The sequence below is a fragment of the Microtus pennsylvanicus genome, chromosome 8 (genome assembly GCF_037038515.1).
Source record: "Microtus pennsylvanicus isolate mMicPen1 chromosome 8, mMicPen1.hap1, whole genome shotgun sequence".
NCBI classification, from domain to species: domain Eukaryota; kingdom Metazoa; phylum Chordata; class Mammalia; order Rodentia; family Cricetidae; genus Microtus; species Microtus pennsylvanicus.
Genome location: NC_134586.1, coordinates 24,552,165 through 24,568,509, shown reverse-complemented (window position 1 = coordinate 24,568,509; position 16,345 = coordinate 24,552,165). Strand labels below are relative to the sequence as shown.

The 16,345-nt window shown below is 40.8% G+C and overlaps 1 protein-coding gene across 2 annotated transcripts in view; it reads left to right on the top strand.

The window, feature by feature from the left end:
- LOC142856055 (C-type lectin domain family 4 member A-like) overlaps positions 1-2,409 on the top strand; it is a 37,890-nt gene extending 35,481 nt beyond the window's left edge. For both annotated transcript variants that reach the window (XM_075982849.1, XM_075982848.1), the window contains 2 exons: positions 610-722; positions 1,876-2,409. In XM_075982849.1, coding sequence (XP_075838964.1) covers positions 610-722; positions 1,876-2,017 — 255 coding nt within the window. In that variant the 3' untranslated portion in view covers positions 2,018-2,409. The remainder of the gene's footprint in view (positions 1-609; positions 723-1,875) is intronic.
- Positions 2,410-16,345: the final 13,936 nt, after the last annotated feature.

The window sequence follows — 16,345 nt, the reverse complement described above, 5'->3', positions numbered from 1 at the left end:
CTGTATGACCAGTGTACTTCCAAAATGTACAATTATTACGTATTAATCTGAAATTTGAAAACTATTTAAGGGCCTAGAAAGATGAACTAGGATTTGATTATTATGTATTTGCACAAGTGTATCATATTGAACCTATAATTTTGCTGATGTAGGTGTTGCTTTCTATGTGTTGCTCTCATTGGTTAATTAATAAAGAAACTGCCTTGGCCTTTGATAGGCCAGCCCTTAGGTGGGTGGAGTAGACAGAGCAGAATGCTGGGAAGAAGGGAAGTGAAGCGGTCGTCATATTTCTCCGACCTGAGACAGATGTAGGCTAGAATCCTTCCCGATAATCTGGTGCTACACAGATTATTAGAAATGGGTTAAGCAAGATGTGAGAGTTAGCCAATAAGAGGCTACGGATAACGGGCCAGGAAGTGTTTAAAAGAATACAGCTTCCGTGTAATTATTTCGGGTGAAAGCTAGCCAGGAACTGAGCGGCGGGAAGCAGCCCTCAGCTCTATCTACATTTTGCATATTTAAAATAATTTTTAAAAGATATTATAAAAATTCTATAACAGAAAAAAGCCCTCAATCCAGGCTGAATGCTATGTCTTTCTTTCCTCTTAGGATTTCATCACTAAGATCCTGAACCGTAACACTGCTTATTTTATCGGGCTTTCAGATCCAGGTCATCGACAGTGGCGATGGGTTGATCAGACACCATACAATAAAAGTGCCACGTGAGTCTAGAGTTACCCAGAGGAGTCCTGGGTCCTATGCCATGAAAAGGCTTTAGGGTGTTCCAGCTGTTGGTTATGAACCAAAACAGCTCAGCCCTGGCATGAGTGCTGGGGATGGAGTTACTTTTATCCCTGATTACTCATCGCAGGAGTCCTGTGAGACACGTGTTGCTGACACTCCCAGGAGAGATGAGGAATTGAGTGAGAAGTGTGTAGGATGATAGGTACCCAGGGTGCCCAACCAGGTGCTTACAGATGGGGGGGGGTTATTGTGCTTTCAGCCACTCATCTATACTTGAAAAAGTCGGATCTGTTTTTATTTTCATTTGTGTGTATATGTGTCTCTCTGTGAGTGTGTACCATTTGTATGTGAGTGCCCATAGAGCCCATAAGAGCGTTTTGGATCCGCTGCAGTTGAGGCACAAGTGATGACCACACCAATATAGGTTAAGGAAACATAACTCTCATGTTTTCTGGAAAAGCAGCAAGCATTGTTAATGTCTAAGCATCTCTCCAGCTTTCATTTATATCTCTATAATAAAAATGAATGTCAAGACAATAATGATTATTTGTCATTAATCTAAAGCCCCCAATCTCATATTGTTGTGTTTCATATTTATGTAATTATTTAAAAACTCCAATATCTTACTATGTTCCCATATTCTGTCAGGTTTCTGTAGTGAGAAATATAGTGATGTTATGGTCATTCTCAGTTCTTAGAGAAGAAAAGTAGGAATCCAGGATATTAAGTTAATTAAGTAGATTATCTAGATATTTTAACTAGCTCTCCAGTCTCTAAAATAAAACTGATGTAAAATGAAAGAAAGCTTTATTAAAATATGAGAAAATGGAGAGACCTTCTTAATATATAAATAAGCACATGGAATGATAGTCTCTGGCTGGGTACCAAGACCTAGGGATGAAGTAGCCTCTGGGATGTGTGCTGGGAGAACAGTTAAGTAACAAGCTGAGAGAATATTAAATGCAGTGGGCCCTGTTTTCCAGAGAAAGGTCAGATATGGAGAACGGTTGATTTGTCCATACCAGAATCTGATTTCCACAGATTCCAACCTCATCCCCAGGCTTGCTTACTCTTGCTTTCTCTTTCCCAGCATTACTGTGGAAACACCTGATGCTCTTTCCTCCTTTGCAGGTTCTGGCACCCAGGTGACCCCAACAGTGACCACGAACAATGTGTTATCTTAAGTCATCCACGTTCTAGCTGGGGCTGGAATGATATCCCTTGCAGTGATAAGCAGAGGTCAGTGTGTCAGATGAAGAAAATATACTTGTGAGAAAGCAGTCTTCATGGACATGGGGCCGCATTTTTATCCAGCATTACACAGGCACCTGGAAAGATCTTCTTGTGGAATATATGTCCATAGAATTTATGTAGGGAGCCAACAGTTATACATATGAAAATTCTGGTCCACATATATACTTATTCATTCATCCTTTACTCTATTATATAAGGAGAATTTCACATATACCAGAGACCATACAGGAATATGTGTGGAATCGCATCACTTTTTCTGTCTATTTTTAGATTCCTAATGTCTTATTTGATGATAGAATTGTATGGAGTGGTCTCTCTCTCTCTCTCTCTCTCTCTCTCTCTCTCTCTCTCTCTCTTCACCTGTTTTTGGATTTATTGATGTAAAATTGATAAATAAATCATGTATATTTACATTACACTGTCTTGAGTTGATATGGAAATGCATTGGGCAATGACTGCCACAATCAGGTTAACAACACCCTCTGTTACCTAACACAGTTGCCTGTTTTTTTTTTTTGTGTGTGTGTTTGTGTATAGTGTTAGAATACTTAAGATCTTCTTAAGCAAGTTCAGACAGACAGGGTGACATTGTTACCTATTGTCACTTTGATCCCCGGTGCTTACTCATATTTTCTCTGGCAGTTTGTGTCCTTCCAACAGCATTTTCACGTTTCCCACTACCTGCACTACTAGGACCTTAGACCCAATGGCTAGTGTATGGATACTATGGGCGCTGTGGGGCTGATGAGGGCCTCTAATGGATGGTTGATCCTGGATTGGGTAAGATACATTAACATCAAGTTTAAGGAGATGATAGCCAACCTTCTACTGGTACCCTCAGTGATTCTTGGTATCTCACCTTGGTGCCTGCCGTACTAGGGACAGCCTCTGCCCTGTGGATTTACATTGAGGAGACTCTCATTTGCCATGGAAGCCTGTATGTTGATTAATACTTTAGAAGCCCTTTCAACTTCTTATTATGAATATTTTGAAACAGAATTTGACTGGATGATATCATCAATACTCATTTAACTACAATCTATTTTTTAAAATTTTTATTGCTTTATAAATAATACCATTCAAAATTTCCACCTCTTCCTCTCCTCTCATTTCCCTCCCACTCCCCCACTCACCCTCCTTCCTCCCCCTCTAGTTGTAAGAGAGGGCAGGGTACCATGCCCTATGGGAAGTCCGAGGCCCTCCCCTCTCCATCCAGGCCTAGGAAGGTGTGAATCCAAACAGACTAGGAACCCAAAAAGCCAGTACATGCAGTAGAGACAAATCCCAGTGCCATTACCATTGGTTTCTCAGTCTGCCCCCATTGTCAGCCACAGAGAGTCCAGTTTGATCACATGCTCATTCAGTTCCAGTCCAGCTGGCTTTGGTGAGCTCCCATTAGATCAGGCACACTGTCTCAGACTACCATCTATATTAATGGTTGTTGGTATTTGGATAATTCGATATATATGTGTGTATATATGCATATATATGCACATGTTATTTGATAAAGCATTTGAGGGTTAGTTTGATATATATACTCCAGAAAATATTTCAGTATATGTCATCTGAAATTCTCATTGTACAACAAAACAATACCATTATCACTCTTGGAAAATTTAACAACTCTTTTCTCATACGATGTGTGGTATTTCCTGTGTTTCCTCAGCCATCCCCAAAATGTTTTATATGGCTGTTCTAGTAAGCCATATCCAAAATCATTTCATTTGCTAAATAAAATTATTCTACAAGTTCAGGCCATGCCTCTAAAACACTGTCCTCATTTCAGATTCAAGCTTCAGGGTCAGGAGTTCCCAAGGATGCCATTACTTATTGTAATCTGTCTGCAGGGCTCCAAGGTCCTGCAACTCCTGAGGAGTTATAAGTTGCTAGGATGATCCACTGAACTAAAGATTCTGCTCTATTAAGATTATGGTTTTTTATACAAAAAGATAGAAAGGAGAACTAATGGGAGGGACATGCAAGGCAAGATCAGGGAGGGTCCCAAATAGGGAACTTCCATTGACTCCGTGTGTGTGTGTCTCCTTCTCAGAATGTTAGTGACAATATACAGAACAGATCAACCAGAGGACACTCATCTGAGCTCTGAAATCAGCGATTTATCAGGGTTCATTATATAGGTGTAAGTGTTTGGTTGATAAATGAAGGAACTCAGCTTTCAGCACCACTTCACTGCTGGGGTGAGCATCTCGTGCCTCAAAGGCTCAACATTTTAATGACATGGTCAGGGTTTCTGAAATGGTGAGCTCCCAACATGAATCGTCTTGTTACCATGAACTATGAGAGAACTGAACAGCATAAGGCTTTGTGGCCTACCGTGATAAAACAGACGCCTCAATAGCTCCAGAAATTCCCAAAAATTAGAGCGGTAACCTCCCATGACCTGGGTAAAATCCAGAGAAAGTCTTTTTCTACCGTCAGGAGTAAATGATATGAATGCAGATGAAAATGAACAGGAGAATGTGCGCCATCAGCTTCCCAGGCTCCCCCACACTGCTTCACGACAGACCCCATGGTGTGCATGACACACACCCAATGCTAAACCCGCATGATACTGGTTCACTTCAATATCAGAGATAACTGAAGCAGAAGTTTGAAAATTTTGTCTATATGAGTGTTCCGTCCTCATGTATGCCTTTATGCCAGAATTGGGCATCAGATCCCACTATAAATGACTGTGAGCCATGAATTGAACTTACAACCTTTGGAAGAGCTGTTAATGCTCTTATTCACTGAGCCATCTCTCCAGCAAGTTTTAGTATTTTATACTTGTGCTGCAAAAGCACCTCTTTCCTGCCGAAGGGGCTAATGTTCCATTTTGAAACACAATAAAAAGACATCTGAGAAAAGAGTAAAGGAATTAGGTGTAGATGCTATACCAGTCCCCAAGTGCTTACATACTCCTCTGATAATGGACTCATTCAATGCCTTTGGCCCACCCCCCTCTATATACAGTATATTTTCAACCCCGAACGGCTGGTTTGTCCAGGTGACTTTCACTGGCCCATAGGATGAGAATGAACCCGATTCTCTGAATACAGGAGACAGCCACATATTCAACTCACAGCAAGCTATGGTTCTCTATGATCTGGCTAAAAATGATGAATGTGGAAAGAAGTCAAACAGAATTACAGAGACCATGGCCAGACCCTTAGGAGAGAAAAATTTAAATACACAATTTGAATTTGGAATTGTCTGTGACTTATTCTCGGGTGTATCAGATACGATAACTATGGAAATATATTTTTTTCTGAGAGGGTAAAACCCCTGTGCATCTGTGACTGAGTGAAGTGTTGTGCAGGAATATTTGTCACTGTGGAAATACTCCAGAGGTTTAATAATCACACAGGACTGTATATACTCTGTCATATCTGAGTTCCTTTCTTGCAGTACCTCAGTTGCTTAGGAAGTTACTGAATAAAGAATGGTGGGGGAAGGGCAAGGCAGGTGTCTGTGGAAGGGTCAGGTGTGGGGCAGCAATGGTGTGGCCAAGGGTGTAAAAATCCAAGCTGGGTGACCTTGCAGAAGGCTGGCTTGACAGAAGAAGTGGAGCCCAAGTAGAGAGTGGAGTGTCAGCATGCTGGTGAGAAAGTGTGTGGGTGGATTCAGGAGGGAATCTACAAGCAGAAGCCTGGTGTGAGACGTCAGAGCCTGAGAGGTTGAGGAGGGCACCCATGCAGAGTGATTAGGGCACCTATGCAAAATGAGGAGGGCACCCATGCATATTGAGAGAGGTCACATGTGCAGGATGAGGCAGGCACCTGTGCATGGTGAGGAGGGCACCCATGCATATTGAGAGAGGTCATATGTGCAGGATGAGGCAGGCACCTGTGCATGGTGAGGAGGACACATGTGCAGAGTGAGGAGGGCACCCATGCCTGATGTTGGCTCCATCATGGGTTGGGATTCAGAGACATAGAAAGTTGAAAGGAGTTTCCTTGGATAGTGTAGACCAGACAAGGGTAAAGTGTGTGTGTGTGTTTATGCATGTACTGTTTGCATATTAGTTGCATGGAAACAGCTAGAGGATCTTCCAAGAAGGGGAGTGTTTGGAAGAGCTGACGGTTGAGCATGTGGGTATGAGCTGGAAGTCTTCTGTGAGAGGGATTCAATGATCCCATGTGTAGTAACTGGTTTATTTTCCCTCTCCTATATTGTGATCCATTAATCCTCCCAACGGTTGACAACAGTGCTGTAAACCTGCAAAAATCATGCTGAACAGGGCAGAGATCCAGGAAGAGAGGCACAAGGAGAGAGAGAGAGAGAGAGAGAGAGAGAGAGAGAGAGAGAGAGAGAGAGAGAGAGAGAGAGAGAGAGACTCCTCCCATACCTGTTAACCAGAGTCCTTTCAGGATGTGGCCAGGGGCACAGTGAGTGGAGCGGCCCATGCAGTGAGCTATGAACTGCATGAGGAAGCAGAAGGCTCAGAGGAGCAGCTTCAGAAGCAACAGGCTGCACCCACAAAAACACAGGCAACAGATAACCTCACACCTCACACCAGCAAACCCCAAAGAAAGGAAACACACAAACACTACCATCAAAAAAATAACACGAATTAACAATCATTGGTCATTGATATCGCTCAATATTAGTGAACTCAATTCCCCAATAAAAAGACATGGGTTAGCAGAATGGACGCTAAAACAGGATCCATCTTTCTGCTACACACGAAACACACCCCAACCTCAAAGACAGACTTCACCTCAGAGTAAAGAGTTGGGGAAAGATTTTTCAACCAAATGGACCTAAGAAACAGCGGCTGTAGCTATACTAATATTTAACAAAGTAGACTTCAAACTAAAATCAGTCAAAAGAGATGGAGAAGGACCCTTCATACTCATCACAGAAAAAATCCATCAAGATGAAGTCTCAACCCTGAATATATTGGCCCCAAATACAAGAGCACCTACATATAAAAAAGAAATATTATTAAAGCTTAAATCTTACACCAAACCCACTCATTAATAGTAGGAGAATTCAACACCCCACTTTCACCAATGGACAAGTCTGCTACACAGAAACTTAACAGAGAAATAGGAGAGCTAACATATGTCATGATTCAAATGGGCTTAACAGGCATCTATAGAACATTTAATCCTAACACAAAGGAATATACTTTCTTCTCAGAACCTCAATGAACCTTCTCTGAAATTGACCACATACTGGGAAACAAAGCTAACCTCAACAAATACAAAAAAAAATTGGAGTAACCCCCTGTATCTTATCAGATCACTATGGTTTAAAGTTAGACTTCAACAAAAACACTAATTGCCTACAAACTCATGGAAATTATTAATTCACATCTGAGTCACCAATGAATCAAGGAAGAAATAAAGAAATTAAAGACTTCCTAGAATAAAAAAAATGCACACCATACCCAAACCTTTGGGACACTATAAAAGCAGTCCTAAGAGGAAAATTCATAGCACTAAATGGCTACATAATGAAAATGGAGAAATCTCACCTAGTAATTTAACTGCACACCTGAAAACTCTAGAACAAAAAGAAGCAGACTTACCCAGGAGGAGTAGATGACAGGAAATTATCAAATTGAGAGCTGAAATCAATAAAATAGAAACAAAGAAAACCATACAAAGTATCAATGAAACAGAGCTGGTTCACTGAGAAAATCAGTAAAATAGACAATCTCTTATCCAAAATAACCAAAGACAGAGAAAGAATATCCAAATTAACAAAATCAAAAATGAAAAGGGGGACAAAACAATAGACTCTGAGGAAATCCAAAGACTCATTAGGTCATACTTTGAAAACCTGTACTCCACAAAAATAGAAAATATAAAAGAAATGTATACTTTCTTGGATAGGTGCAATGTACCAAAATTAAATCAAGACCAGATGAAAATTTTAAACGGACCTATAGCCACTAGGAAAATATAAGAAGTCATCAAAAGTCTCCCAACCAAAAAAGATCAAGGCTGGATGGGTTCAGTGTAGAATTCTACCAGAACTTCAAAGAAGAGCTAATATTTATACTCCTCAAATTGTTCCATACAACAGAAACAGAAGAAACATTGCCAAACTTTTTTTTAAGAGAATGCAGTCATTCTGATAACAAAATCACACAGACAACTTAAATGTGATTTAAAAGCAAAGGAGGGGGCTATAGGCAGTATGGCTCCTCCTCAAAATATATTTTAATTTTTAAAAAATTTGAGCAAGTATGGCTTTACTGCTGTAGAATGTTTTGGGGACCCTTGAAACGATTCAGGGCCATGGTTCTGTGAAGAGCTATGTCTGATCAACAGGACAGCCTGGACTCAGCCTTTCACTGGAGCCAAGGCTGCGTTTCTGTCTTTCCTCAGGGTGCTGAAAAGCTCGTATAGATCCCTGAAAGACGAAGTCGACCTGGGGAAGATGAAGGAAGGAGTTCTAAAGCATCTGCAGGGGCTTCTCCTGGAGAAAAGAAAGTGACAAGAACACCAAAGTTATCAAGCAAAGAACAGAGTCTCTCTACTAACAGTGGATCGGATGAAGAAACTAGTGACTGAGGGAGAAGATTGGATGAAATCTAAGGGGGGAAGCTGTAATGTCAGGAGCTGTTTCCCACCCAAAAGCGGTTTACATTGTAACTGCAGAGTTGCAGTTTCTTGTGTGTGCCTCTGTTGAATGCATCTGTTCCTGCAGAGATACATTTGGCTTATGTACCTGATCCTCCTGTGTTTTACTTCGTTAACTGGGAAGAGAATAACATCCCTGTTTATGTCAATGATTCTCAGGTCTTGGGTAGCTCCACTGCAGATCATATTGTTCCCCAGGCAAGGAAGGTCATGTGACAACCTGGGTATTGATGTTCAGGAGTTACATGAAGAAATAGTATCTATTCAGTATTCAAAGTTAGATATATTACCCTGAACAAACAAGCAAAGATTTTTGATCTTTTTTTTTGGGGGGGGGTTGTCTCTAATTGGACTTCTAAACTGTGGTCCATAGGAATGTTTCTGGAAATTTTGTTATTGGTTATAGTGGGAAGTATTATAGCCTTAAGATAAATTCCCTATTCCATATCTACTTTAAATATTGACTCACATTATTATAATGAGTTGTAACATTGACTTGCATAGCCTGAAATTAAAAAATAAAAAGAGGAACCATGAGGAATCGTTGAGTTGGCCTTGCCTAGTTACCTTGGAAGACAAGTGTCATAGGTTTTTCAGGTTAGAGTCCGTGGCTCCAGGGGTACTGTGTGCCTTTCTGTTCCTGAGAAACCAAGGCACTCCCTCAGACAGCAACATATTCAGGCCACCTTGTGTTTCTCCGTGTTCCCTAGAAGTCAGTGAGGCATATAGTAGTGTGACAGACAGTTAATCTTAGACATTAATCTTGAATACTTTGTATCTTGTAAATGTCATTGTATTCCTACAGGGAAAATTACATTTTTCTTGGACCCTGGCATTATGTTCTGTTTTGGATAAGGGTATAAAAAGTCTGACTGCTTGTAACAAACCTGTCACAGCCTCAGTCTTGCTGTGACCCCTCTGACCTGTGCCTGTTAGATGACATTTCCTCCGACTATAATCAGGTAACCCTGGCTCCGTAAGTAAGGGCTGGAGCTTACAATTATGGTTCTGTGTACATTTTGGTCTGCAATGCTCCCTTTGCAGTTCATGGGACTGGACTTCATGCTGCATACTCAGGACAGCTCTCTATGAAGAGCTTTTTATCCTGCAGCTTCTGTATAACTTTTGGTGGGAGCACAGACCGCAGCTGTGGTGGGACCATGGACCCAGACATGGTCCTTGGCGGCAACTGGGTCTGGATGTCACCATTGCCCCAGGTGGCAGTACAGGTCACTCAGATCTGCAAGGCCCCAGCAGCAGCATGACCCTTGGACAATAACATGACCCTAGATCTCAAGTATCATATGGCCTTCAGTGGTAACAGGAACTTCAAACATCAAAGCATACCCAGACATGGCCCCCAACTGCAACCCTGGCCATGTCAACAACACTATGGCTGTGGATGGCAACACCAACCTTGATTATCATCATGGCTCTGGGTGGTGGCACAGCTTTGAACCCTTACATGGCCATTAGTGACAGTCCCAGACACTAGGCATCCTTATGGCATTTGGTGGCAACATGGGCCATAGATGACCAAATAGACACTGGCCGTGGTAGATCTACAACCCAGACATGACCCTTGGAAGCATCCCAGGCTTGAACATCACCATAGCCCATGCAGTATAAATGTCTCCCACCTCAGCCTACTCCTCCCTCAACATTCACATTTTTCCATTCTGTCTCTTTCCACAGCATATGAACCATTCAACTTCTCTTTCTCTCTCATTCCTCCATCATGGACTTGCTCCTCATGATGGGACCCACTCAACCGGCTCTGTGAGTGTCTGGGTGGGCCAGTGGGCATCTTCCCTCCACCCAGGATGGCCTCTGGGTGGCTTGCATCTGCCTGAGCCAGATGGCCAACAATAACTATTCTAATTTATTTATTTTATCATAAAGGTTTTTGACATTTTCTTTTTTCTTTTATTGAAAAGAGATTCTGTTCTTTTTTTTCTTCTGAAGCTGAGGACCGAACCCAGGGCCTTGTGCTTGCTAGGCAAGCGCTCTACCACTGAGCTAAATCCCCAACCCTGAGATTCTGTTCTTATTTCTCTGTTTCAGAATAACTCTTCTGCAAAAGTCATTTCTTCTTAGTAGAAAAGCAAGTGTGTGTTTTTGGTGTCATAGAGTGAAATCCCAGGGCATCAGTGTTAGACTCCAGTACTGAGTATAAACCTGTTTTCTCAGCAGCGTTTAGAAGACAGCCCCTTCAGATGCATAGATACTTACATTTTGGATTGATCAGGGTGATGAGAAGAGATGACAGAGCTACTCCAGACACAGAGCTCAGGGGATTTCCTTCTAATCATTCATTTTTGTTCTAGACTGTGTGAGACCTGAAATCTAATTTAGAAAAATAGTGAATTTCTCAGCAGATTGCCTTTCAAATTTATAAAAATTAAAAATCATAAACTATATTTTAATGTAGGTGTTATATTCATTCATTCAATAATTAGTACCGTCCATTTACTATATACTGGGCAGCATGTCAGAGTTCAGAAAGAGCAGCCCCAGTCTCAGGAAACGTAGAGAATAGTCACGTGAAGCAGCGCTTAAAAGCTCGCATGGGAAATGCTGTGCAGGTGAGAAGTGAGCCCAGGAGGCTAAGGAAAGCTTGGAGCAGATGACGCCTAGACCTGTGTGCCAGCAATGCCAGAGACACGGGGGAGCATGGGAAATACGGGCAAGTATAGGTTGCATTACTGCACCGTGTAGTGCTGCATGGAGAACTGAGCACGGAACTGTAGGGCAGACAAAACTGGACTCTGATCATAAAGTCATACAGACCATATTTCACGGATATCCCTTCCAAATGTTATTTTATTTAGTATCTGTGGCTGAAACCCTTAGCCAACTTAAAACTTACTCGGTTAGTTGAGCTATTTATTTAATTCTTCCTTGGTGGCGTCACCAAGCCTGGTCTCTCTTGGGAGATTCCCATGGTCCGAGGTGAACTTACTCATCCTCATGGAGTCATGCATCAGTTCAACTCAGCTTCCCGTGACCACCTCAGACTTGCAGGGCAGATGGTGGCAGTAAGCCAAGATTAACATAGAGTGCATACACATCTGTTCTTGTGTATCTTAGTGGCCAAAGAAATTCTTAAAGGCAGCTCATATCAGATGGTGTAGAAATAGACCCAGTTTCTTGAGTATGGAACTGAAAAGGCATAGTCCAAGTGGATATTCATATCAGGAAGGTTGAAAAGTATGTTCAGTTTTACAATGTGCCACAGTCACAGAGACCCACTGAAGAAACTGCAGCAGGACTTGATAAAATTAAAGCTGTCTTAGAGAAGCATGCTCCTACTAAGGTGTGAAAATGAAGGGAAGGAGAAATTAGGAAGCTAATTCAGAATCCATTTGAGTAGCACTGGAGGCTTGATCCAAGAATCCTGCTAGTGATGCACAGGAAAGAAAGGAGCTTTGGCTGATAGGGGGGTGATGTTTTGATGAACACTAACATCTGGGAAACAGAGGACACAGAGGAGTGAGGTGTTGGGGTCATATGAGAGAAATAGCAAGCAGCTTTGGAACCCATGGAAAATGGCCCGCAGGCCGTAAACATGATAGGTGAGCCTTTGAGAGGCAGAGCCCCAAGGACTACATTTCCTGAAGACCTCATGCTGTTATTGAGCTTCGCTCTGATTGTTGCCCTTGCAGTTCCCTCATAATCTACGAGTTGTATAAAAACTCTAAGGGGGCTTCTAGCTCCTCACTGAACAGTATCACTGGTACTTGCAATAATAGTGATTGACCTTTTTCAAGCGTTGCTGCTGGAACAGATTAATGAATCAGCCACCACCCTCAGAAAGAATTTAGGGAAGTAGATTATTGATAAAGTTAGGTTAAGATGTTGATAATGGCTTTGATGTAGAAAATCTTGGAGGAAAATTTAAACTTTGGAAAAACCCACTTTTGATAGTTGAGCAAGGGATTTATTGAGGTCAGGGAACAAGAACAATGGCAGCCTGGATGTTGCTGGCTGATGTACCTTTCTTGCTAAGGATGGGTTGGTTATCAAAGGCGATGATTCATTTCTTGTACCCATTTTGTCCTCCTCTTTCTGTTGTGACTTAATAAAAATTGTTGATGACTGGGTGTGCAGTCTGAGGATTTAAAGTTGAAATGACTGATTTTTTATATATAAAAGTTTAGTTTTGTCATTTTTTAAAGAAAAATCTTTAATTAATAAAAATTAATTACCTTTTGAGATAAATAATAAAATAATAAAATGATTTCTTTGTAACTTGAAATGCAACCTGCCAGTAAAAGAACTGGCTGAGGGGAGCAGACCTGAGACAACAAATTCCACAGGAGTGGAACTGAACCAGTTACCTAAGCCGGAGTGAGCCTAAGGAAGCAAGCTCCATGGAAGCAGGAACGGATCCACTTCAGGGACATTGGTGGACCAGGACTGAGCCAGAAACCTGGGCCAGAGAAGACCTTAGACAGGGAACTCCACAGGAATAGGTACAGGAGAGCAAACATTGAGTGAATAAGCCAGAGACAGAGACCGCTGAGGATCTGTGAATCTGGAACAGTAGACCTAAGCCAGGATCCCTGTGGGCCTGGGCATGAGCCTAGAACTTCTGAGGAACTAGGCCTAAGCCAGGTTCCCTGCAGGTCTGGGTGTGAATCTGGGAACTCCAAGGGAGTAGGCAGGAACCAGAGATCTCTGCAGGGCGGGCATGAGTCTGGGATCTCTGAGGAAGTAAGCCTGAGCCAGATCCTCTGTGGGTCTGGGCACATCTGAACCTGGGAACTTTGAGGCAGAAGACTGGAGCCAGAGACCTTTGCAGGACCAACTCCAAGCCAGGGACCTCTGCAGGACCAGATCCATACCAGGATTTAGAGAAACAGGTCAAAGCCAACAACTTAGACTAGAGAAGGCCTGAGACAGCAAACTCCAAGGGAGTGGAGCAAAGCCCGGGTGCACTGAACGACCTCCAGGAACACGGAGTGACCAAAGGGGTAACTAGAACAGTGGCACTAACTGTACCATGAGGAACAACCATCTGAGCCTTGGATTCATTGGCACCAAGAAGATTAATCAACAGAATCATCAACAGTCCCAAAGACACCTATTAGAGAAAAGATGAGTAGAAGAGGTAAGAACACATGCAACACCACAAAGAGCAACACAACACCAGTAAAACCTAAAGACCCTACAACAGCAAAACTTGAACAACCAAATATAGATGAAGCAGAAGAAAATGACCTAAAAAATAACTTCAGGAGAATGTTTGAAACTCTTAAAGAGGAAATGAGAATTTCCCCCAAAGAAATGGAGGGAAAAACAAACAAAAAATTGGAAGACATCAACAAATCCCTTAAAGAAAACCAAGAAAAAGCAATTGAACATATGAAAGAAACTATTCAAGACTTGAAAGCTGAAATAGAGACAATAAAGAAAATGCAAGCTGAGGGAATCATAAAAACAGAAATCATGAGAAAACAATCAGGAACCACAAACGCAAACATAAACAGCAGAATACAAGAGATGGAAGAGAGAATATCAAGCACTGAAGATATAATAGAGGAAATAGACTTGTCAGCCAAAGAAAACATTAAATCTAACAAAAGCTTAACCCAAAATATCCAGGAAATATGGGACATCATGAAAATGCCAAACCTAAGAATAATGGAGAAGTTCAACTCAAAAGCACAGAAAATATATTTAACAAGATCATAGAAGAAAACTTTCCCAATCCAGAGAAAGACATGTCTATGAAGATACAAGGAGCTTACAGAACACCAAATAGACTAGATCAAAAAAAAGTCCTCTTGCCACATAATAATCAAAACAATAAACATATAGAGTAAAGAAAGAATATTAAGAGCTGTAAAGGAAAAAGGCCAAGTAACATATAAAGGTAGACCTATCAGAATTAGACCTGACTATTCACTGGAGACAATGAAAGCCAGAAGGTCATGGTGAAGAGTTATGCAGACATTAAGAGATCATGGATGCAAGCCCAGAAAACTATACCCAGCAAAACTTTCAATAACCTTAGAAGGACTAAACAAAATATTCCATGACAAAACCAGATTTAACCAATACCTAGCCACAAACCCAGCCCTATACAAAATACTAGAAGGAAAACTCCAACCCAAGGAAGTTGGCTACATTACCAAAAACAAAGATAGCAGCAAATCCCAAAAAAGGGGAAAATGCACAAATTAGCATCCCCAACAATGAAAACTAAATTAACAGGAGATAACAATCACTGGTCATTAATATCCCTTAACATAAAAGGACTCAACTCACCTATAAAAAGGCACAGGCTAACAGATTGGATATGAAAACAGAATCCATCCTTCTTCTGCATACAAGAAACACATCTCAACCTCAAAGGCAGACATCGTCTCAGAGTAAAGGGTTGGGAAAAAATAATCCAATCAAATGAACCTAAGCAGTTGTAGCTATCCTAATATCTAACAAAATAGACTTCAAACTAAAATCAAACAAGACAAAGAAGGACATTTCATATTAGTCACAGGAAAAATCTATCAAGAGGAAATCTCAATACCGAACATCTATGCCCCAAATACAAGGACACCCTTATATGTAAAAGAAACACTTCTAAAGCTTAAATCATACATTAAACCCTACACACTAATTGTGGGAGACTCCAACACTCCACTCTCATCACTGTACAGGTCAGTCAGACAAAAAATGAACATAGAAATAAAGGAACTAACAGATGTTATGACTCAACTGGACTTAACAGAAATCTATAGAATATTCCACCCAAACAAAAAAGAATATAACTTTTCTCAGCACCTCATGGAACCTTCTCGAAAATTGACCACATACTCAGTAACAAAACAAACTTCAACAAATACAAAAAAATTGGAATAACCCAACGTATCTTATCAGATCACACCATGGTTTAAAACTAGAAGTTAACAGCAATACTAATTCCAGAAAGCCCACAAACACATGGAAATTAAACAATGCTCACCTGAATCATGAATGGGTCAAGGAAGAAATAAAGAGAGAAAGTAAAGACTTCCTGAAATTCAATGAAAATGACCACACAACATACCCAAATTTATGGGAGACAATGAAAGCAGTGTTAAGAGGAAAGTTCATAGCACTAAATGCCTACATATAGAAGCTGGGAAAATCCCACACCAGTGAATTACCGGAACATTTGAAAACTTAAGAACAAAAAGAAGCAAACTCACCCAAGAGAACTAGATGGTAGAAAATAATCAAATTGAGAACTGAAATCAACAAGATAGAAACAAAGAAAACAATACAATGAATCAATGAGACAAAGAGTTGATTCTTCAAGAAAATCAACAAAATAAACAAACCTTTATCCAAACTAACCAAAAGGCAGAGAGAGAAAATCCAAATTAACAAAATCCGAAATGAAAAAAAGGGACATAACAACACACACAAAGAAATACAGATAATCATCAGGTCATAGTTTGAAAACCTGTAATCCACAAAATTGGAAAACTTAAAGAAATGGACAACTTTCTAGATAAGTATCGCTTACCAAAATTAAATCAAGACCAGATAAGCAAATTAAACAGATCTATAACTGAATAAATAGAAATAGTCATCAAAAGTCTAGCAGCAAAAAAAAAGAAAAGCCCAGGATCAGAGGGTTTCAGCTCAGAATTCTACAAGATTTTCAGAGAAGAACTAATACCAATACTCCTCAAATTATTTCACACAATAGAAACAGAAGGAACATTGCCAAAATCTTTTTATGAGGCTACAATTACCCT